Source organism: Pelophylax lessonae (genome assembly GCF_965119305.1).
Source record: "Pelophylax lessonae genome assembly, chromosome: 12".
In the NCBI taxonomy this organism is placed as follows: domain Eukaryota; kingdom Metazoa; phylum Chordata; class Amphibia; order Anura; family Ranidae; genus Pelophylax; species Pelophylax lessonae.
This window is the reverse complement of record NC_138779.1, coordinates 122,223,779-122,245,843: the sequence shown is the minus strand read 5'-3', so window position 1 is coordinate 122,245,843 and position 22,065 is coordinate 122,223,779. Positions and strand designations below refer to the sequence as shown.

At 43.0% G+C, this 22,065-nt stretch overlaps 1 protein-coding gene across 1 annotated transcript in view; it reads left to right on the top strand.

Annotated features, from left to right (window-relative positions):
• The window catches only part of ARHGEF12 (Rho guanine nucleotide exchange factor 12), a 506,356-nt gene that overhangs the window by 151,473 nt on the left and 332,818 nt on the right, over positions 1–22,065 (top strand). The window contains exon 8 of the mRNA XM_082273891.1: positions 13,534–13,691. Within this exon, the coding sequence (XP_082130017.1) occupies positions 13,534–13,691 (158 nt within the window). The remainder of the gene's footprint in view (positions 1–13,533; positions 13,692–22,065) is intronic.

The following is a 22,065-nucleotide window of genomic DNA, read 5'->3' as shown; positions in this document are numbered from 1 at the left end:
CAGGGACCCATCTGTCGTCGGAGCTATCTGTCAGGGAGCCGCTGCCGTCATCTGGTTCGTATACTGACCCTGATTCTGCCGGTGAGGCTTCCCCATCGCTCTCACCTGGCATGGTCATTATACTGTAAATAGCTTCATCACTGTACGAACGTTTAGACATTTTGGTAACTAAATTTACCCGTACAGTGATGCGACTCACAGGTAATAAAAGCACCTGGTTGTCGAAGACTATTTCAAGCGCTACCAAAAAAACTGCTAATGCTAGCAGGGATCAGGCCTGACTCTGCTAACACAGCGGTTTTGTGTCTTGTGTTTTTTTGCAAGTGACAGTAATCTATTGATTACTACACTTGCCTGGGTGAAAGGGTTAAACGCAGGTGCTGGCAGGAATCCGTACTGATCGTGCAAACACCGCGTTTTGGGAACCTTAAACTATGGGGGCGCTAGTATAGTTCTGATCAGATATTGATCTGTTCAAACACTATACTAGAAATGGAAGTGTATGTGCGTGCGTGTGTGTGTGGCAATCAAGGGGTTATTTCTAAACTATGCGCCGGGGATCTGGGGGGGTGGCGGGGACCCTAAACCTCCTTTGGGAAAGAAACTAGCTAGCTAGAGCAACCTCAAGTCACAATGACACTAATACAAAATACAGTAAAAACAGTATATTATGTGTGTATTAGTGCTAATGTGACAGAGGGTGTAGGGGTTAACGGGATGTGATCAGGGGGGATCAGGGGTTTAAATCTTTATTGGAAGGGGCTGGCGGGTATCCTACGGATAAAAGAAACGGTGGCAAGCGCTAAACCTGGTCACATGTCACACTTATACGGGTATATAGAAAATGCTATATACTGTATACAGTGTGTTGTGGCAGGGGATGTAGGGGTGATCAGGGGGGGATCAGGGGATTAAATCTTTATTGGGCGGGTGGGGGGGACCCTAAACCTCCTTGGGACACAAACTTAGTCGCCTGCGCTAATTCTGATCACACTAATACAAAAATACAAAAACACAGTATATTACGTTTGTATTAGTGCTGATGTGACAGAGGGTGTAGGGGTTAACTAGCGGTGATCAGGGGGGGATCAGGTGGGATCAGGGGCTTAAATCTTTATTAGGGGGGGTGGCGGGTAATTCAAGTGGAAAAGGGGGGGTCACAAGCGCTAGACCTGACCACAAATCACACTTATACGGGTATATAGCAAAATGCTATATACTGTATACGGTGTGTGTTATGACAGGGGGTGTAGGGGTGATCAGGGGGGGGGTCAGGGGCTTAAATCTTTATTGGGCGGGTGGCGGGGACCCTAAACCTTCTTGGGACAGAAACTTAGTCGCCTGCGCTAATTCTGATCACAATGACACTAATACAAAAATACTGTATATTGCGTTTGTATTAGTGCTGATGTGACAGAGGGTGTAGGGGTTAACGGCGGTGATCAGGGGGGGGTCAGCGGCGATCAGTGGGTTAAATCTTTATTAGGGGGGGTGGGGGGTAATTTGAGTGGAAAAGGGGGGGTCGCAAGTGCTACACCTGTTCACAAATCACACTTATACAGGTATATAGGTAACTGCTATATGCTGTATATAGTGTGTGTTGTGTCAGGTGCTGTAGGGGTTAATTGGGGGGGCGATCGGGGGTGAAATGTGCCTATCTAACTGTGTGTGGGTGTGCTTGGTGCAATACTCACAGTAAAATGTGCTCTCCTCTCACGCTGGATCCAAAAAGACCGTTGGGAGGGGAGGGCACATCTCCTCTAAGCCTGTGTTTACATTTCACAGGCTTAGAGTGACATTTGATTGGGTAGGACCGATCAACAGGTCCAGACCAAAAATGATTGGCCTGGACCTGATGACTGATCGGTTCTGAACCCAATCGAGTCATCGGCGGCGGCGGCGCGCGGGAGCGCGCACAGGGCCGGCAAAAAGTGCTGACGTAGGCCTACGTCAGTTTGCCTGGCCGGGGCTGAGCGCCGACGTAGATCGTCGTGCGCCGGTCGGGAAGTGGTTAATCGTAGGTCTTCTGAGAGCTCTTTTGTGTGATGCGTCATTCACATCAGGCAATGCTTTTTGTGAAAAGCAAACCCAGAACTGGTGTGTTTTTTTTATAGGGCAGGGCAGCTGTAACCAACACCTCCAATCTCATCTCATTGATTGGACTCCAGTTGGCTGACAAAGTATATTGCTGAACTGAAACAGTTCTGTAAAGAGGAATGGTCAAGAATTAATCCTGACCATTGTCCACGTCTGATCTGCAACTACAGGAAACATTTGGTTGAAGTTTTTGCTGCCAAAGGAGGTTCAACCAGTTATTAAATCCAAGGGTTCACATACTTTTTCCACCTGCACTGTGAATGTTTACATGGTGGGCAATAAAAACATGGCAACATTTCATTCTTGGTGTGCTATTAGTTTAAGCAGACTGTGATTGTCTATTGTTGTGCCTTAGATGATGATCAGATCACATTTTATGACCAATTTGTGCAGAAATCCATATCATTCCAAACGATTCACATACTTTTTCTTGCAGCTGTATAGCATACATTCTGGGAATGCCCGCTACTTTGCCAATTCTGGGAGGAGATACGTAAAACAATCCATCAACTTACAACAGTGGATCTAGGGAGTAACCCGATTGGCTATTTGTTGCATGTTAATGAGGTTCCACTGAGTAAACGCAGCTGACCGTTCTTCTCTGGAATGATCAGAGGGCCTGTGATCCTTCTATAGAGGATCACAGGTCTCTGTGATGATTTCAAAAGCCCATCCCCCTACAGTTAGAAACACCCCCTAGGCTCACATTTAACCCCTTGATCACCCACTGTTAACCCCTTCTCTGCCAGTGTTATTATTACAGTAACAGTGCATATTTTTAGCACTGATTACTGTAGTAATGTCACTCGTCCCCCCAAAAGTGTCAAAAATGTCAGTTAGGGATCCGATTTGTCCGCCGTAATTTTGCAGTCCTGCTAAAAATTGCAGCTTGCTGCCATTACTAGTAAAAAAAAAAAAAAAACAATAAAAATGTCATAAATCTTTCCCCTAGTTTGTAGACGCGATAACTTTTGTGCAAACCAATCACCATACGCTTATTGCGATATTTTTGGGGAGCAAAAAAATGTAGCAGAAAACAAATTGGCCTAAAATGATGACCAAATTGGATTTTTACATTTGGGGGCGGGGGGGATGTTATATAGCAGAATGTGAAAAATACTGTTTTTTTTTTTTTTTCTTCAGAATTCTCTCCTTTTTTTTGTTTATAGCGCAAAAAATTTAAATTGCAGAGGTGATCAAATACCACCAAAAGAAAGCTCTTATTTCTGGGTAAAAAAGGACATCAATTTTATTTGGGTACAGCGTCACACGAGCACACAATTTTCTGTTAAATTTACGCAGTGCCGAATCGCAAAAAATGGCCTGGTCATTAAAGGGGGCAAATCCTTCCGGTCCACAACTGGTTCAAGCTGATTTCTTTGGGTGGTAGTTGGCCTGTCAGGGAATTATACCAATTTGCATTGGGGGAACAGAATTAAGACTTCCTGTTGATTCACAAAAGGCTTCAGTATATGTTAAAGTTGGTAATTCACGCCTCCTCTAAAGCTGCTTCTATTTTTTTCTACTTGATTAGGAAGGTTACACTGTCAATTTGGTGCCCAGGAGTTGGCTTTTTATTAGAACATGGATCAATAAATCAATACTCTTAGGGGTTTTACTAGAGAATGTCCTTTTTATTATATGAATTGAAGGTAACGAGCTAAAAATGGTAACTGTAAACTTCTGCTATTGATGCAACCTTTTGTTTGGGTTCAATTATCGTCTATTCTAGCTTGCAGGCTGTTAAAAAAGAACTCTAGATTTAACTAAACTGCAGCATAGATTGTGTTGACATGCAGTAAACATGTGCAATATACTGTATATTGCATTATAAATGTGCGGTATCTGCTAGATGTCATAGCTTCTCCCTAGGGAGAAAGGGAGTTATGCAAGTTCTGGAAGTCTTGATGTCTCTTGTATTTAATGTTTTCCTTTTGGTGCTGAAGTTCATATTCTTTCCACTACTAGCCCTGCAAGCTCCCTTGCTTGGGAAAGGTGCCTTTTGGGTATGTCATTTTGAAGGTGAGCTCTTTGGTAAATCCCTTGAGGCAGTTACATAGGGGAGGGGGTTCCTTCCCCCACTATCCATATTCACACTTCCCTATTGAATTGTCCTTCTCTTCTATTTGTACAGTCTGTTCGCCTCTTCCATGCTTCTTGATCTACTTGCAGGTTCACCTCTTGTAGCAAGCCTTTCACCAAGCCTAGTGAGCCTGCTTTATTGCTGTCATCTGTGTTCCTTTCTACTATACGTTTCTACTTGCTTTCTTGCTATCCACTTCACAAAAAGCAGACCTCCTTGCAGATTCAGTCACTAAAGATGATGATCTCTTTCCCTGTTTGAGAAGAAGTACAAGCACTTTCTAAATGCTAAACAGGGACACTTGTCTGTTTTTAGGGATGTATGTCCCATCATGCCTTTAAATATTCTTTCCTATTACAGCAGTAGCAGGGCTCCTGCATGGTCTCCTGTAGCTCAAAAACGACTGCAGTAGCTAGGCTTCTGCCTTGTCTCCAGTATACATGCCATTATATCTCTCATATGAGAGTTTTTTTTTTAACTTCAATAGCAAACACAGCATGATGGGTTATACTCCCGATTTGTTCACACCAACGTAGTACACATTGAGCTGCTAATTTATTGGAGCCTTAAACTCACCCTAAACATTGTTATCCCAGTTTACCTTGCAGACCATTTCCTACAATTCTCCTGAGCAAAATTATTTAAACCATATGCCTTAATGCTGATGCACACACATCTCTTCTTCGAATGATTTCACATCCTTCTAAGGCTTCTCCCTGCCTGAGCCCCTTCTCCCAAAGATTTTGGGGTTCTTGTGCTTTTTACAGCATCTAGCATCTGTTCCTCACAAAATGCATGGCCATCCTTTTTCTCCATTCACATTTAAAAAAAATGTTTTCTCTTTTGTTCACTGACAGACACAGCTTCAAGTCTTCAGAGCATTGGACTTATGCTCTCTAGTATTAGGACTTGGCGGAAACCTTTTTGGTTAGGCCCCTGGGGCAGTCTCAGAGGGTATACAGTCACTTCCTGCTGTAGGACTCCAGTTTTTTTCTGCCTAGTCAGGAATAAGGACCTGGCTCTCTGCTGGGATCTGCGGTCCTGGCATTTTTTCCTATTTAAATGGAATTTTTAACTTTTTTTTATTTTTTTCCTGTGTGAACTGCAATAAACAGCCGACTGGGTGATGCACTGGATAGCCTAGATCCTTACGGTCTTCCCAGTCTGGCCTACGAGCACAACCCAACTATTTGCTCCGCACTAGGTTGGCCGCGGCGTAGCACCACTGGACGGGGGCTGACCGGGGAGTGAAACATCTTGCAAAGTCACACAGCCCTGGTCATGACAACAGTCATGACCAAAGCCACAGTGTACCTCAGGCTGCAGCACCCCCATTCCTAGATGGTGTGGTGGACTGCTGGGAGTGGCGCCCGCCTGGTGACCGTGATATGGTGAGTAGTGTTTTACCCCCTCCTTTTCTGCGGAATTGCTGGGGTGGTCGCCCCCCCCCCCCGGGGGGGATGGTATGCTTCCCCCTTCTCCTGGGTTTCCCCCTTAAGTGTGTGCCCTCATCTGTTCTGTGTCCCCCCCACCCCCTTTTGTGGCACGGGTGAAATTGGGTAGGGGAGCTGCATTGTGCTAGGTTGGAGGAGAGGTGGGTGATGCCGCTGTCAGCCCCCTGGAGGGGGTGTCCGTACCTAGGTGCTGCGGGGGGGTCCCCTCCTGGGGTCTGGGAACTTTTCTCTGGGGTCCAGGGTCCCATGCAACGCCGCATGGTGCCGCCATTTTGCAGTGGTCACTATATTCCCTGCTTTGGTGGCCATGTTTGTGTAGTCCAGCGGCCATGTTTTTTTGGTTCCCCATAGAGTTCCAATATCGGCCATTTTACTGTAGTCTGATTTAGTGCTGAGGCTGCGGTGGCCTCTAGTGTCAGGTCAGGTTTTCCTCTTCCTGCTGTGTGGCAGACTGTTTTGGGCCTCTCCAGCTCGGGTGGTGAGTCTCTGGGGGTATTTAACCTTCCGGATGCACTGATTCTTGTGGTGCAAGGGGGGAAGAGGCCTCCAGTGTTTTTTTTTTTTTTTTGTTTTTATCCTTTATGGTCCTGGAGCCTATGGCGCAGGTTTCACCACCCGATCCACACCTGGAAGCTGCGGGACCCTCTGGGTCTCAGTCTGCCCTGGCGGCCATGACGGCAGACCTGCAGTCGCTAGTAGCCAAAGTGGATATGGCCCTGCAAAGGAGACCGGGAAAGAAGCACCCTCCTGCCTTCACCTTTAGCCTCTGCTTCCTCAGATTCTGAGGTGGGTTTGGCCGCCACGGACAGTTCAGCCCACTGGGTCTGCGTCCACGCACACTGAGTGTTCTAATAGTGAGAATGAGTCGTCCTTCTCTGCAGCTGCGCATGAAAAAGTGCTGGTGGAAGCCCTGATTGTGTCAGTGCGTGAAACTTTACATTTGGAGGACTTAGCTACTGCTGAGTCGGCGACGCCGGTGCAAGTTGGCACCCGCAAATCTTTCAAGGTGATTAAGGGGTTTCGCTTTCCTGCCTATTTTGATGAGATTGCCAGTAGTCAGTGGGGTTCCCCGGAAAGCATGGTTGGTATACCTAAGCCTTTTGCCAGAAGATATCCCTTTGAGGAATCTCTTCTGAAGAAACTAATGTTTCCACCGTCGGTGGATTCTCATGTTTCTAGGCTAAATAAGGCAACACTTTTGCCGGTGGAAGATTCCCTGTCTTTTAAGGACCCCGTGGACAAAAGAGCTAAGGCTCCGGTACCACCTCACCATGACTGGGTCAAATTGAAGACCGGTGTTAGCTATCACCTTGGTAGCTATCACCTTGGTATCCCATACCTAATGTAATTAGCTAAGATTTTGCGCCAGAATCTGGAGGGGAGTCAACACCCTTCTGAGCTGGTGAAACTGGCGAATCAGTTGATCCAAGGGTTACAGTATATTTGTGATGCATCTCTGGATGTGGCCCCCTTGGCCGGCAGGGTTCGCGAGCATGATCTGGTTGAAGTACTGGTGAGCTGACCAGGCTTCTAAAAAGGTGCTGAGTGATCTTCCTTTTTTTAGGTGACCATCTGTTTGGTGCCTCTATAGAAGGAATCATTAAGAGTCTAACAGGGGGTAAGAGTACATTACTTAGAGGGTGCTAAGGGCAACAAAACGTGCCCTAAGCGAGGTCCCTTCTTTTCGGCTCACAAGCTCTCTTTCGTCCGGCTGGCTCGCAGGAAAAGGGCTCGAGATCCACCCCTAACTTTGCAGGAGGCTCCAAGAGACCCTTTAATGGTAAGTCCAAAGCTGGCACTTCTGGTTCTGCAGACAAGCCTTCCCCAGCCCGCGTCTGGGGTGGGGGGGATGTCTTTGCTTCTTTTGAGTCTGTGGACCTTGCTCATTCAGGACAAACGGGTCCTTGCCTCCAGCAAGGTTCTTTCCTTTCACCTTACGCCTGTCTCTAGAGCAGCTACAGGGCCTCTACGGGGCAGTGCAGGACCTGTTGGCACAAGGAGTTAATGTGCCGGTTCCGGAACGTTTCCAAGGTTTTTATTCAAATCTGCATACAGTTCCCAGGAAGGAAGGCAAGGTTCGTCCGATCTTGGATCTCAAGGCTCTGAACCACTTTGTACGTGTTCAGAAATTTCGGATAGAGTCCATCCGCACTGTAGTAGCTTTCCTGCATGAAGGAGATCTGCTGGCCTCTATGAATCTCAAGGAGGCTTACCTTCATATTCCAATATTTGTCGGGCATCAGTGTGTTCTTCGTTTTGCTGTGGGCGAGGAGCACTTTCAATTCGTGCCGTTACCCTTTGGTCTCGATTCAGCTCCTCGAGTTTTCACAAAGGTTTTGGCCCCAGTGTTGGCCTTTTTACGGCCAGGGTTCGTACAGTCATGAAAAACCTGGAAGAGTTATGGAATTTTACAATGGCAATTTCCAGGCCTGGATAAATTTTGAAAAATACTTTTGAAAGTAATGAAATGAAAGTTTTGGAAAAGTCATGGAAATTTGAGAGAAAGGCACCACTCCAGTATAGCAGATGTAAATAATTTTATTGACACATATTAAGAAATTACATGGAGGTGTAAGCGTCTATCTTCATAGCTCGCCGTCCTTCCGGGTCCGCATTGTTTCAGTCCCTGAGGCTGACCAGCAGCCCGGAGATGACACTAGGGGAGAACCAATCAGAGGACTCAGTCAGATCGAGGCAGCGGTGAAGCGTATACCTCACTGGAGGGCCCGCACAAACTTGACGCGGGGTGGGGGGGGGTCGTTAACCAGTTTCGGAGCATACGTGAAATGCTCCTTGTTTAGCCGCCGACAGCCTAGAGGAGTTAAGCGGACGGGGTGAGCGGAGCAGTGTCCGGTACACACAACGCTATATGCATGCCTTATTTGTAATGGGAGTTGTTTTTATAAGGGGTAGGGGAGTGTACTATTTGTGATATAATAAAATCATTTAAAACGATACTGCACTATCGGCACCCTTTATTTGTTTTCATTCCCCTCCTATATATTGGTCACATGATATGGCTGAGAACTGACGGATGTATATCCACTATCCATGTGAATGTCATCTTGTGTGGGAGATTCCAGCCATTTACAGGAATAGAGGACAAGGATTTTGAAGTGGAGAGGAGAGAAAAGCAGATATAATTAAGCGATATAATTAAATGCAGAATCCTGGTAACATTCGGTGTCCATTGTCACGGGGAGAGTACAGACGGTGTGGTGAAGGTGTTTTGCAGTCCATTAGGAGCAATCACTTTGAGCACTGGGAATTCTTGGCTTAACCGTTTATTGTGCAACGATTACCCCAAGGACACACTAAAAGTTTTTTATACCAAATATTGTATATTGGTGTGGACAGATACTATCAGGATTTATGCACTGAAATTATCTTCTCAGGTTGCAAAAAGAGATTATGCAGTTTGTTTTGGGACTTTAAACACTGCTGAATGTTATTAATACTGAGGTGTATCTTTGAGCACAATAGTGTTGATTACATTTTATTACATGTTTGAATTTGCACAGCAGCTGTTCAATTTTTGAAACCGTATTAATAGGTATTTTTATGACTTATTAATTTTGAGAGTTGGTCATAATTTGCGAAACATATATTGGAATTTAAGCGCTGGGTGAGTGGTTGCCGGATTTTCAGTCTAGCAACCACCTCACATATATTCGAATATAGTTGATAATATTGGTTAAATTACAATAGTTAACTTTTGTGCGATCCATCACGTGACGTTCTCTGCGTAGGCTAACCTTTTTTACAGTCTATGGGGGTAACGGCTTCAGTTTCAGTTACTGTACACTACAAAGATTGTCATTTTAGTAAAAAATATGCTGGGTGTAACATGGATGGATGATGGATTTTCTTCTTATTTAACATGTATACATAGACATTTCATGAAACATTAGGTCATGAATATTTACTTGAAGTCATGGAAAAGACATGGAATTTTATTAGTAAAAATGTGTATGAACCCTGTACGGCAGAAGGGGATTGCGGTACTAGGTTACCTGGATTTGCTTTTGCGTGCAGTCTTCCTTGGCTCTAGAAGTTGACTTGGATGTTACGGTGCAAACTCTACAGGAGTTTTGGTGGACACTGAATTTTCAGAAATGTGATAGCTAATTGACGCAGAAAACTGCGTAGGTAACCCTCGTGGACTGTAAACAACAGACCAGGATAGTAGATAAAAATATTTTTTTATTACATATGCATGATAAAAAATATATGAAGTACAATACAAAAAAACAATTACAATCACAAATTCCCTGTGTGGGGCTATAAGATCAAAGTAGTACCCATTCAATATTATACAAGATAGTCCCAGTTGTGCCACAGCATAACAGGTCATGTAGGCAGACTGAGATGGGTAGATAGCCTATACATCTGACATGTTTCGAACTAATAATTGTCAAGTCCTTGGTCAGAGATGTTATATTTCAAAGGATACTGATTGTATTCTGGAATATAAGTATCAACTATTAGTAATCATACAATAATGTCTATAGAACATTTGTATTCTATAGCAAAATAACTTAATAGTCTAATAAATACATTATATAGCAAACTATTGTTGTACTCACCAAATTGATCACCACTGAGCACTTGGATAATTAGAAGAAATTGAATGAAAATTGGGTTGGATTGGGATCTTCGTGTGTGCAGGACAAATCAACGCTCCTCCAGAAGTGGGGGCTGGATCACAAGAACCCCAGGAGATGAGTGCACACCCCTATAGCCAACCGCCAGGTGACATATCTACAAACCAATACATGTAATAAAGTGCAGGCTAATAGATTGGAGGTACAGACTTACACTCTGCAATAAAAAGTACTTTGGGGGGAATCCCTAAGTATAAATATACAAGGGAGTTCTAGACCCATAGACAGTTGGCTATTTTTTTCCAAAGGCCGTTGGCGGCAAAGTCCTTGGTTCACACTTTTGTGCAGGGAGTTCGTCATCTGGCTCCTTCGGTGCGATCCCTGGTAACTCCATGGGATCTCAATTTGGTTCTGTCGGTGCTTCAAACGCCTCCCTTTTGAATATATTGGAGAAATTCCTCTGCTCACTTTGTCGCAGAGGGTGGCTTTTTTAGTAGCTATTCCACACGTTGTGTGTCGGAGATTGCTGCATTGTCCTGTCGGCCACCTTACTTGGTGATTCATAGAGACAAAGTTGTTTTGCGAACCTGTCAGGCGTTCCTTCCTAAGGGCTCTTTCACACGGGCGATCCGATCAGATCCGCCTGTCAGTTTTTTAGGCGGATCTGATCGGATCCTCCATGCAGCTCTATGGGGCAGCGGGTGTCAGCGGAGATGCCTCCGCTGACACCCGCTGCCATCCGTATCCGATCCTGTCCGTGAAATCTGGATGGATGGAAACCCTATTTTTCCATCCGTTCAGTAAACTGATCGGATCTGATGAGAGCGGACAGACGGTCCGCTCTCATCCGATCCCCCATAGAGGGCACCGGGGGCTGAGACACCTCCCTCTCCGCTCTGCAAGCGGAGACGGAGCTGTCATCCGCCTGCTCAGCGGGGATCGCGGATCGATCCCCGCTGAGCAACACGGATCCGCCTACGGAGGCGGACCGTGTGAAAGAGCCCTTAGGGTGTCTCGGGGTTTCATTTGAATGAAGACATTGTGCTACCATCCCTATGTCCTAAGCCTAACCATCCTAAGAAAATTGCCTTGCATTCTTTAGAGGTGGTTAGGGCGATTCGGGTGTACCTGGCGCATTCTATGAGGGCACTTAGTGCCTCCCTGGGCCTTCCGTCATCAGGCGTCAGTGGTTCAGGTGTGCAAGGTGGCTACGTGGTCGTCTGTACACACATTCATAAAATGTTATAAGGTGGATATACTTGCATCGGATGCGACAATTGGGCGCAAAGTTTTGCAGGCTGCGGTTGTGGAGGCTTCTGCTTCTTGAGGGTGAAAATGTTTCCTGGTGGTGAGCTCCAGTTGTTCCTAGTTGAGCTCCTGTTACCTGATTGGTTATGTTTAGCCTTGTTGGGAATTCTGCGTTTTTTTTTCCCCACCCCTCATGTTTGCACTGCTTTGGGACATCCAAATGGTCTGAAGACTTGAAGCTGTGTCTGTCAGTGAATGAAAGAGAACTGGATTTTTGTCTTACCATAAAATCATTTTCTCTGAGGTTTACTGACAGACACAGCACCCGCCCCTGCCCCTCTGTTGGGGTTATTTATTCTTCTGACACTACTTGTTACAAACTGGAGTCCTACAGCAGGAAGTGATGGTATACCCCCTGGGACTGCCCCAGGGGCTTAACCAAAAAGGTTTCTGCCTAGTCCTACTCCTAGAGAGAGAGAGCATAAGCCCAATGGTCTGAAGACTTGAAGCTGTGTCTGTCAGTGAACCTCAGAGAAAAGGATTTTACAGTAAGACAAAAATCCAGTTTTTTGACCATCTTAGATTATAATCTATAATGATCAGGGCCCTCTGATGCCCTCGGATTCCTCCTGTATTAAATTGTATAGTAATTGTGCTGTCTGCCCTTGTTGTAATCTGCTTTGTAAACTGTTAGCTCTATAAATCTTGTAATCTGCTGATTCGTGGGTCTGACCTGGCATGTCTTTACTGCACATTTGCACACATGGCCCCCTCTACAAAATTACTTTGCTGGAACCACTAGTGGGATCACGCAAGCGTGAAAATCCCTATGGCATATCTGCACCATGAATAGTGATGAGGGAAGTGGGTATTGAGGCAGAACTGGAGTTTTGATAGGATGACGTGACATTCCTTCCTAATGCAAATTTAAAATAGAACTAAAGGCAAAACTTTTTTTGTTTTTTTTGTTTTGGGTAGAGTGGAGGTGGATCACACCTCCTGTCAGTTTTTATTGTGATCTGTGCCTCGGTTAGAGAGACTCATCCTCTCGATTTGTCCTGTTTTCCGTCATCATTGAAAGTAAAAGAAAATCCCAAATTTTGGGTTGTCCTCAGTAAGTTATTAGAGGGGAAATCTTTTCAATAGGGTAATTTGTTCTGATGACCTGGGGGGCCCCAAGGAATTCCCTTTATTTGCAGGAATTTCCTCACTTCCGTTTTGGCTATGGGACAGGAAGTGAAGGGAAATCTCTCCAATGAGACACAGATGGCGAAAAATATCTGACAGAGGTTAGAACTCTCCCTTACTCTATCCAAGAAAAAAAAAATGACCTATAGTTCTACTTTAACAGTATTTTGTTATTTTTTTTTTTTAATTTGTGTTAATGTAGAGCAAGAGACGAGCGCTTTGTTTGCATTCCCAAGTTCTATAAGAAGCCAGTGAATGATTCTACTTATCACAAACCACCCATAAGATCAGGATTTTGGGCTGGTCCCTTTTAAAAACCTCAGTTTCCTATCCATCATGCTAAATATTGGCATGACCACTTAGGAACCAGCATTTCCAGAAGGTTGCCAGGAGTGTCTACAGTTGTGAATGTTTTTCTTTTATATTTAGATTTGCTACAAAAAGTGTGTATTTGCAATGTAGAGAATGGATATTTCATGGGGGAATATAAAAGCTAAACCTCTCCGCAGCTGCACTGAGAACCGAAGGATCTGGCAGAGGTGGTCTTGTGTTTTGACATGTGTCTTGTGTTTTGACATATGTGCCTTATGTTTGACACGTGCTGTAGACCATTATAAAGTTACAGTAAAATCTGAGGCTATGATCTGGAAGCTGTAACTTTCTGCAGAACACAAGCAAGACATTGCAGTGGTATATAGCTAAATATATTAGCATTTCACTGCTACTTTTTATCCAGTCTGGAGTGTTTTTTCAATTTTTTCCAATATTAATATACATAATTTTAGGCAACTGTTATCACCTTTACTTAAAAAAGTAGTCGTGTTGGTTAATGAAGATTGTTTTTATTTTCTTGTTTCAGCTGGCTCATATGTGGCCCTTACAGTTCAAGGTCGACCTCCGGGGTCTCCTCATATCCCCCTCTCAGAGGGTGATCCATTCTCTCCAGCACCTTTACCTCCTTACTCGCCAATCGGTCATGGGCACCTTGAAAGAATTACTAGCCCTGTACTCATGGGGGTAAGTACTTCAGGTTTTTATTAGTTTAGCTACAAGAAAGCTAAAATGTCAGATATTTTTCTTTGTCTAACTGAATATATTTTATTTGTAACCTTTTGAAAAAAATACTTTTTTCTTTCTCTTCCGTTGAGGGATTGAGTCTTTATGGTTATACTGCTGCCTACAGGAGGACTGGACACTGGCAAACAGAAAAAAAGGACTGTATGCCAGCACAGGATAACCTCCCTACTATCATCATACCTTAACTTTTCTGCTAGTATAGGATTTTTTTTTTTTTTCCCCCCCCTCTGATTTTGTTAAGTAAAAAAGCTCTTCATTGCTGCTGTAGCTTTGTCTCTTTGATTGCAGCTATCTAAAAGGGTTATCCTCAGCCTGGCTTTTGGAGTACCCCCATCCTGGACTGGACATTGAAGGGATAGCCTGGAAGTGACCCTCAGACACTAGGTTCCACGTGTAACATTTTGCAGACTAAATTCTTGTAAAAGTTTACTGCAGAGTGCTTTTTAGGTCCGGAGCCACTGGCATTGGCTTGTCTCTGTGAAGATAGGACAGCTGTTTTAAAGACTATTCTGTGTTATTTCTAGTATTTTTTTCTTTTTCAATCAAGGCTCTTCTCCACAGTGCTGCTGGTGTTTCCACCAACCTGCAGCTATTTTGTGCAGTCGTCCTCAGCCTGGCTTTAGACCAGAAGAGGTTAACGCTCTGGAACGGAGAGCTGATTTCATTGGCTGGGTTGAGTGACATGCCCTTTCCTGTCAGTATAGCATCAACGAAGCATCTCCCCACTGCTTTTTCTACTTGCAAGGAACTGCGTGGAGTTTTTACTACATTCCTGCTGCCCGCCTTCAGTGACTTTGGTCAGCTCCAGTCATCGGACCCTCACCTGCTACATGCTTTCCTGGTTTTGTAAGTACCCAAGGCCTTGCCTCTTACGTTAAGCCTATACATTTCCTTACTGCCATGTGGTCACGACATGTCTGATTCTAGACATGAGTTCAGTCCCACGGTATAGGGCTCACTTTTTACTAACAACTCCTGGGCTTCTTGCAGTGTGTCCAGTAATGCTGCCAACGTCTGCAGCCTGGAGTTATGTTGCCCTCTGCATTTGGCATCTATCCCATCCTTGCCCTGCTTTTCCACTCCATCAGGTGCTACCTGCATAATCTGCCCTATCATGCAAGGCCTTTACAAGGGTCATGCAAAACTTTATGGTCAAATCACTTGGAAATTTTGCCGACTGCGATTGCACTCCCACACCTTCCCTGTAAATTGTATATTTGAAAAAAAGAGCAAGGGAATAAAAGCCAGACTGAGCTCAGTCTCAATGTGAAACAAATGTGCAGTGTATCCCTAGATACACCTAAAGGGCCTAGAAAAGTATTCTGACACATGTAACAATATAGAAAATGACATTATTACACACTAGTAATCGAGAAAATACAAAACCCACCATCCAACTAATAAAATCAAATCCTAATTGGCTAATTAATAAAAACACAACCATGGCAGCTGCAAAGAAATTGTGTAAGCATTACCCCCTCCCCAAAAAAGGGGGAATAAAAAAAAAAAAAGAAAAAAATATGATATCATGTGTTTGAGTGTGTGTTTGCCCCAGTGGGAGGCACAGTCCTACATAAACTGGATTAAAAACATAAACAAATCATCTTCCCGATAAAAATATATAACTTATAATTTGATGTCCTTTAGGATCCCTAAAAGGGATCACTTGGTAGAATATAATCCAGGACTAGTATATAGGTAAATATTATTCGAAGTCTATTAAAGGATCTTTTCATGGATTGTAACTGAATCCATTCCACATAAAGGCAATATTATTAGGTCACTCCATATAGCCAGTGGTATTTAAATTCCTTTGGGCTGTAGCCCAAACTGTAGTTTTTTGTCTATGGCTAATGGTGGCTTTCAAGCTATTGGCTGCAGAAGCTCTTGTCTAATTCTAAGTTGCTCCAGTCCTAATTAGCTATAAAGGAGATTGGTTTGGCTCCTATTGATAGTGGGCACCACCCTGGAACTAGAGGATCAGCCTGTTTTTTCTACCAGTTCTCAGCCTTGGGTCAAATTTCTCTTTGCGCCTGCTTTTCCAACAATTTTTCTACGGAGATTGTTAGCATCCTGATAAGTTTATTTGCTTCTCCCAATTATTTTAAGCCTTGTATCTGTTCAGTGAGGATTTTGTACCAAAGTGACTAATTCCCACTAAGAATCCAGCCAGGTCCTACCTTAACAAGATGCTTAGTATTTCAATAGGGTATATGACTGTGTTCAAGTACCCAACAAAAAAGTGGCTAAGCCTGATTCCCAGTATTTGTGGAACGGCTCGCAGCAGGGGGTCAGGGGCATCCCTGTTCACCATTTAAGGGGCTAATCGGGTCTGAATTTTTACCTGAATTTGGACTTGAAACAGAACCAAAGGCACACAGGACCCTTCTGCAGTGTGCTCCGCGGCCACCCCGGACATGTATCCTGACTCCATTGAGAGCTGGTCACCCACATCCAATTCCCAGAAGTGTAAACCCAGCCTAAAAGCCTTTTCTAAAGTGCAGTTCTCTGACGTATCCTGCTCTTCACCTGATCCTGGCTGTGATTTTATTGCATCAATGGTCAGAATTCCTTAGAAGAAATCTTACTACTGCTGCAGCCGATCCCTTAGTTATTAAATCTATTGAGCAGCCTGGCTGTTGCATTAAACTTCAGCTATGGTTTACTGGAATTCCCTTCTCTAGTTTCCTACATGTGTGTCTCTCATGTTAGTATTTATGCATAGGCACTTAAGTGCTGGAGTGGGGAATCTTTGCAAGAAGCACTTGATCCGCAGGGCCTTCAAGGCAAAATGTCTCTTTGGATCAGATCTTTATATTACCATGCACGCTCCTGGTGGCAAGACTCTTCAATATTCCTCTACCGATAAGCTTAAGGGACAGACAAAGTCCTCTCCCTCTCCTATTGTTAAAAGTTGCCCATTTTGTTTCTCTATTGCCTCGACCTCTACATCGAGGCACACCAACTTTGTTGCTTCCAGTCCACCCACAATCCTCCTACTGCCCTTTCTTGGAATTTAGGTGGTCCCCACTTTCCAGAGTAGAGGGAGGTTTGTTAAACTTTGGGGCCACTTAAGCAGTTTTCATCCCGGATGCTGGGGGTAGTATTCCAGTGCTACAAATGGGAGTTTCACTCCCTGCCCCTCTCGTTTCTCACATCTAACCATCATTGCACAGATCTCAATCAAGCCCACTTGTATCTTCTGTTTTAAGGTGTCCTTTCCCTATTTTCTCTGGCAGAACAGATTCAGGGTTGTGGTTCCAACCTGTTCACTGTTGCCAAATAAGTGTTATTTGCTCCATCTTGGATCTCAAAGTTCTATATTTCTTCATTTGGGTCCCAAAATCTATCATCGACTCCCTTATTCAGGGAGGCTTTCTAGCTTCTGTGTGTTTTTAGAAATGCTTGCTTTTACCTTCCAATCTTTCCAGCTCATCAGTGATTCCTATGCTTTGCTGTGAGGACCTTTCATTACCAATTTATGCCTCCCTGCCTTGGCCTCTCTTCTGCTCTTTGGTTATTCACTAAGGTGCTTGCCCCAGTATTAGATCTGCAGCACCCTCATCTCTGTTGTGGAACACGTAGACTTCCTGTTGAGGGAATAGTTGGCTCTGGCACTGACGGATGTGTCTTTGACTGTCCAGTCGTCATAACTGTTCAGATTGATTGGGAACCTTCAGAAATCATTACTGTAACACACATCATTTGGAGTAACTGGGTCTAGTCCTGTATCCCTTCCACAAGAGAAACTTTAGTCTCTCCAGTCTCCGATTCCAACTCTTTAGTCCAGGAATCATCTGACTCTCCACTTTTGCATGGGAGCCCTAGGCTTAATAGTACCTTTTGAGGCAGTTCCATTTGCTCAGTTTCTCGCTTGACCTTTGCAATGCAACATTCTGTCATCCTGGGACAAGTCAATCTGGTCTCTGGACAGATGGATTTGTTTACCAACCAAATATCCGGTTATTCCTTGCTTGATGGCTCAAGAATTTGGCTCTGGCGTTGGAAGTCCTTCCTTCCTTTCTTTTGGAGGATCCTCTTGACGGATGCCATTCTGTCAGGCTGGGGACAAGTCTTGGGCATTTAACCTCCAGTCCTTACCAGCATCATGGAACTTCAGATGACTTGACTGTGTCTGCAGCATTAGTGGCAGTATAACCTGAAGGTTTAGGACTTCTGTGTCCCTCATTTGACTATAGAATAGGTTTTACAGTGAGCATACAAATATTTTCTTTGGCCATTGTATTATACATTTAGCTAAAAATTATATGTTCCTTACACAAGTACAGTGAACCTCAAAGAACACAAGTTAAATTTGTGTGTCTGGGCAAAAAGAAAGGAAACATATTCAGGACATCTCTGCAAATCATGGACATTTCGCTAGAAGTATACTTTGAAAAAGGCTCTTGGGAGATGTAGTCCTGGCGAAGTGTCTACGTCTATAGCAACTTACCTCACAAATGCTGCCACTGTAGGAATTTTACAAGCCTGGTGATGTCACAGGGAGTAATGAAAGCAGTTTTTCATTGCAGGAACATGGTAAAAAGAAAAATACTGGGGCATGCACTAGAGGGGAAGGTATGAAGGTACATGCGGGTAATTTCCAGACCATGCATTTAATTTTACTTACAAAAAATGAGATCTGGATGAGGGAACAAAGATGCAGAACATTGGGGCATGGAAATATTTGTTTAGCAAGTCGCATATTTTCACATATTTTTATCCCTCAAATTTTTATACATGTTTGGAGGTTCCCGAAAAAAGGCATATATTCTTTTAGTTCCTTCCTGTCCCAGATAGCCTATTACACATTTGGAATGCCCAGGAAGGATGAGTCTATGTGCACACAACATACTTGGCTTCTCAGTTAGCTGCCCCTACAACCATGACTGTAATAGGTAGTTTGCAGCGATGCCAAGTTTTTTTGTTTTTTTTAGGTTTTTGTATGTTTCAGAAGTTGACAAAATAATGTATTTTATGTAAACCTTTTTTAAATAAAGTCATGAATCCGTAAAATAATGTTAAAAAAAATGTTTATTTATTTTAAGAAGTCCCCCCAATACCAAATGGTAAACAGTAAAGTTGTAATCTGTCATTTGTAATGTTCTCAGATCTATCACATTGTGTCAGTGACCGTAAAGCAGGAGTTAAACTAGTTATATAGCATATAAGCAACAAAATAGTGCAGCGCTTCTCTAAGTGCCTGAACCAAATCAACAGTATAATGTACTCCCCAAAACCCCAAGTCGTGCTAAACCATATAATCCATCTGAAAAACATGCATTTAAAATGTGCATTTTTATACACGCATGAATGGGCACAACATACATCAACTCGTGCACACCCAGTTCTCGTGCAAAACAAGTTCAACAAAACTTCCAATATATTAACTGTGTGTCACACTGGAACTCTGTGAAACAGCAGTTGTGATTCCATCCACATCAAACGTAACACCGCGTCACCCAGGTGCACTTTTTGACATGGCCTCACCTGTTTTGGCTGACCTGCAGGGCTTCAGCGATACCAGCTTGTTTCAGCCTGGTAACTGTGGACTCATGACCACAAAAACGCATGTGTGTATGTATATAAATGCGAGTGGAATATTTAAAGGTGTGTTTTAATAAACCGTAAGCACTGGGAAGTCTTTTTATGTTCCCTTGTAATTGTATAAGCTCTCAAACGACATTAGGAGGAGCATCCAATACAAGAGGGAGACTGTGGTGGGGGCTAGTTTTTTAGAGCTGTATGTGACCTTCTGTTTAATACGGAGGTCCACATAAATAGGTGAGGGTTCTTCATTTAAAAGTGCACCTGGATGACGCGGTGTGTTAAGATTAAGGCTGCAACTAATGATTATTTTCGTAATCAATTAGTTGCCTGATAATTCTTTTTGATCGACTAATCTGATAAAAGCCATCAGAAAAAGTGTGGTGTATAATTCAATCAATATGCAAAGTTTAAAACAATATTATTCTTGAATGTCTCTATGCAGTGGTAAATATCAATTGCTATATGGTTGGGGAACAAAATAACGAATCTACGAGAATAACAGACAGAAAGGATGTATGTATTATTAGAGGTTAAATCTGGTACATATTATCAGACTCTGAGGTCAAAATTTTTTTTTGAAAGAAAAAAAAAAAAAAAAATTGTGAAAAGACCTAAAACGCCGTTTGACAGATTTTCAGACAAGATTGTAATATAATATTATGCATGACAAACTCCCTTTTCATAGGCAGATAGCTTTATTCAAGCTACCTGCGCTGGCTCTCACTTATGCTGGCCATACCCAAACATATTTTTTCCTTTGAACAATTTTTGTTTTAATAACATTTGTTCGATTTTTCTAATCATCAGTGGGGTCAACTTTGTGTTTTTCAGCCATAGTGACTGGAAAATTTGAAAGCATAATAAAAATTTATCTTGATCTAATGATTTTTCGGATACTGTGGTTTTCATTCTGAAGTTACATGCTTTTAAAATGTGGAATAGTGTAAGGAGTACGGCACCTCCCTTTATGTAAAACACTGTATTATGTAGAGCTGCCTTCAATTTAAGTAGTGATACTTAATGAGGCACTGCTACTGGTATATGAGCACATAAAGGTACATACAAATACAGGGTAAGCACTTCTTAAAATCTCTAATAGGTGACTCCACCTTCTGTGATGGGGTGGATGTGATTTGTCAATCAAGAGTGACAACAAATAAATAGCAACAACTGTTAAAAGTACAGTGCCTGTGACAGACCGTGCTATTTTCTCAATGCGTGCTGAATGTAAATAAGTGCAATAAAAAAACAAGTAAACCAGTTTAAATAAATTGTCATGCACAAACCAGGTGCCAAAAAGGTCACAACTTGCAATGGTATTGCATGTATATGAAGTGTATAAAAACTGGACATACAAAATCAGACCGTGACATAAAAGTGCTCAGTGCAATATCGAAAATATCCTAAAAAGAAATACATTCCTTATAATTGGTACAAAGTCGCAAAACACATATTAAAAAATGTGTAACACATAGTGTCCATAAAGGTAGTGCTAGATATAGTGTTATCCTTCTTCCTTTGGTGCAATTCAGTTGTGCAATAAAATTTGTGATCCTCCACCTAGTAAGTAGTGGCCACTCACCAGAAGCACTCAGGCCTCTGGGACCTAAAGTGTCTGTAGAACTCCTCTGTCTTTGGGAACCACTTCCTTCTAGGTATTGGTCAGGGTCACATCTATCCAATGTAAATCTCAAGAAAACGCGGATGAATATCTCATGGTGTAGTAAGTTTTATTATAAAATAAATGCAGAGATAAAAGTAATAAGCTCACATTAGAAGGTGCCTCGAATGGCACCAAAAAACAAGCAGATTTCCAGGAACCGCCGCTCTGTATGTAGCGTGCGTTCCACTATGCGTGTCACCCCGCTCCGACCAGCCACAAACCGGAAGTGATGTCATACTGGAACCTCAATGCATTTCACCAGGAAGAGGCGTCATCAGAAAGTATCCAACACACAACAGTGGCGACTATATGAAGACCAAATGGTGCTCTGATTGGCTAATCGAGATGAATCATTTTTGCTAATTCCCAAATAGACTGGATGGTGCTCTGATTGGTTAATCAGAATACATCATTAATGCTAATTCCCATATATAATTTCAGTTCCAAACATGCCCGGTTTATTGCGGATCGGTCGCGCGTTGGTATACACATAAATAGCAACAATAAAATATGTGCAAATAAACAAACTGACATTTTGTTTTCCTCCTAAGTATTCACTAAAAGTCAATAATACTCATAAAGTGTTTAAAAGATCAGAGGAGGCAATTATCGGGGTACATAATATCTGATATACACGTTCCTCTGGGGTCCTTTCACACTATTGGACACCAGTATGCTAATCATCTAAATATATAACTTAATTTAAACAAAATTTTCTTTTTATTATATCTTAATATATATCTATACTACATATGTCATTTTATATCATATATTTGCAATCACCAGCCCTTCTCACGCCATCCACATTTGTTTGTCTTTTTATTCCTCCTTTATGAAACCATTAGTTTCTCTATCGCTCATTGACAGACGTAGTCTTCTTGATTCTCAAGAGCTGGGTTATGTTGTCTCCGCAGGAGTAGGACTAGGCAGAATGACAAAACGTTCTGGCTCCACCCTAGGGGCAGTCCCTGAGGGTATATCCTCCCTCTCTCTGCTACAGGGAATCAGTTTTTTTTTTTTGTCTAGTCAGGAGTAAGGACCTAAGTTCCTTGCTGGGATCTTTTGGTCCTGGCAAGACTTTTTTTCTTTAAGAAAAAGACA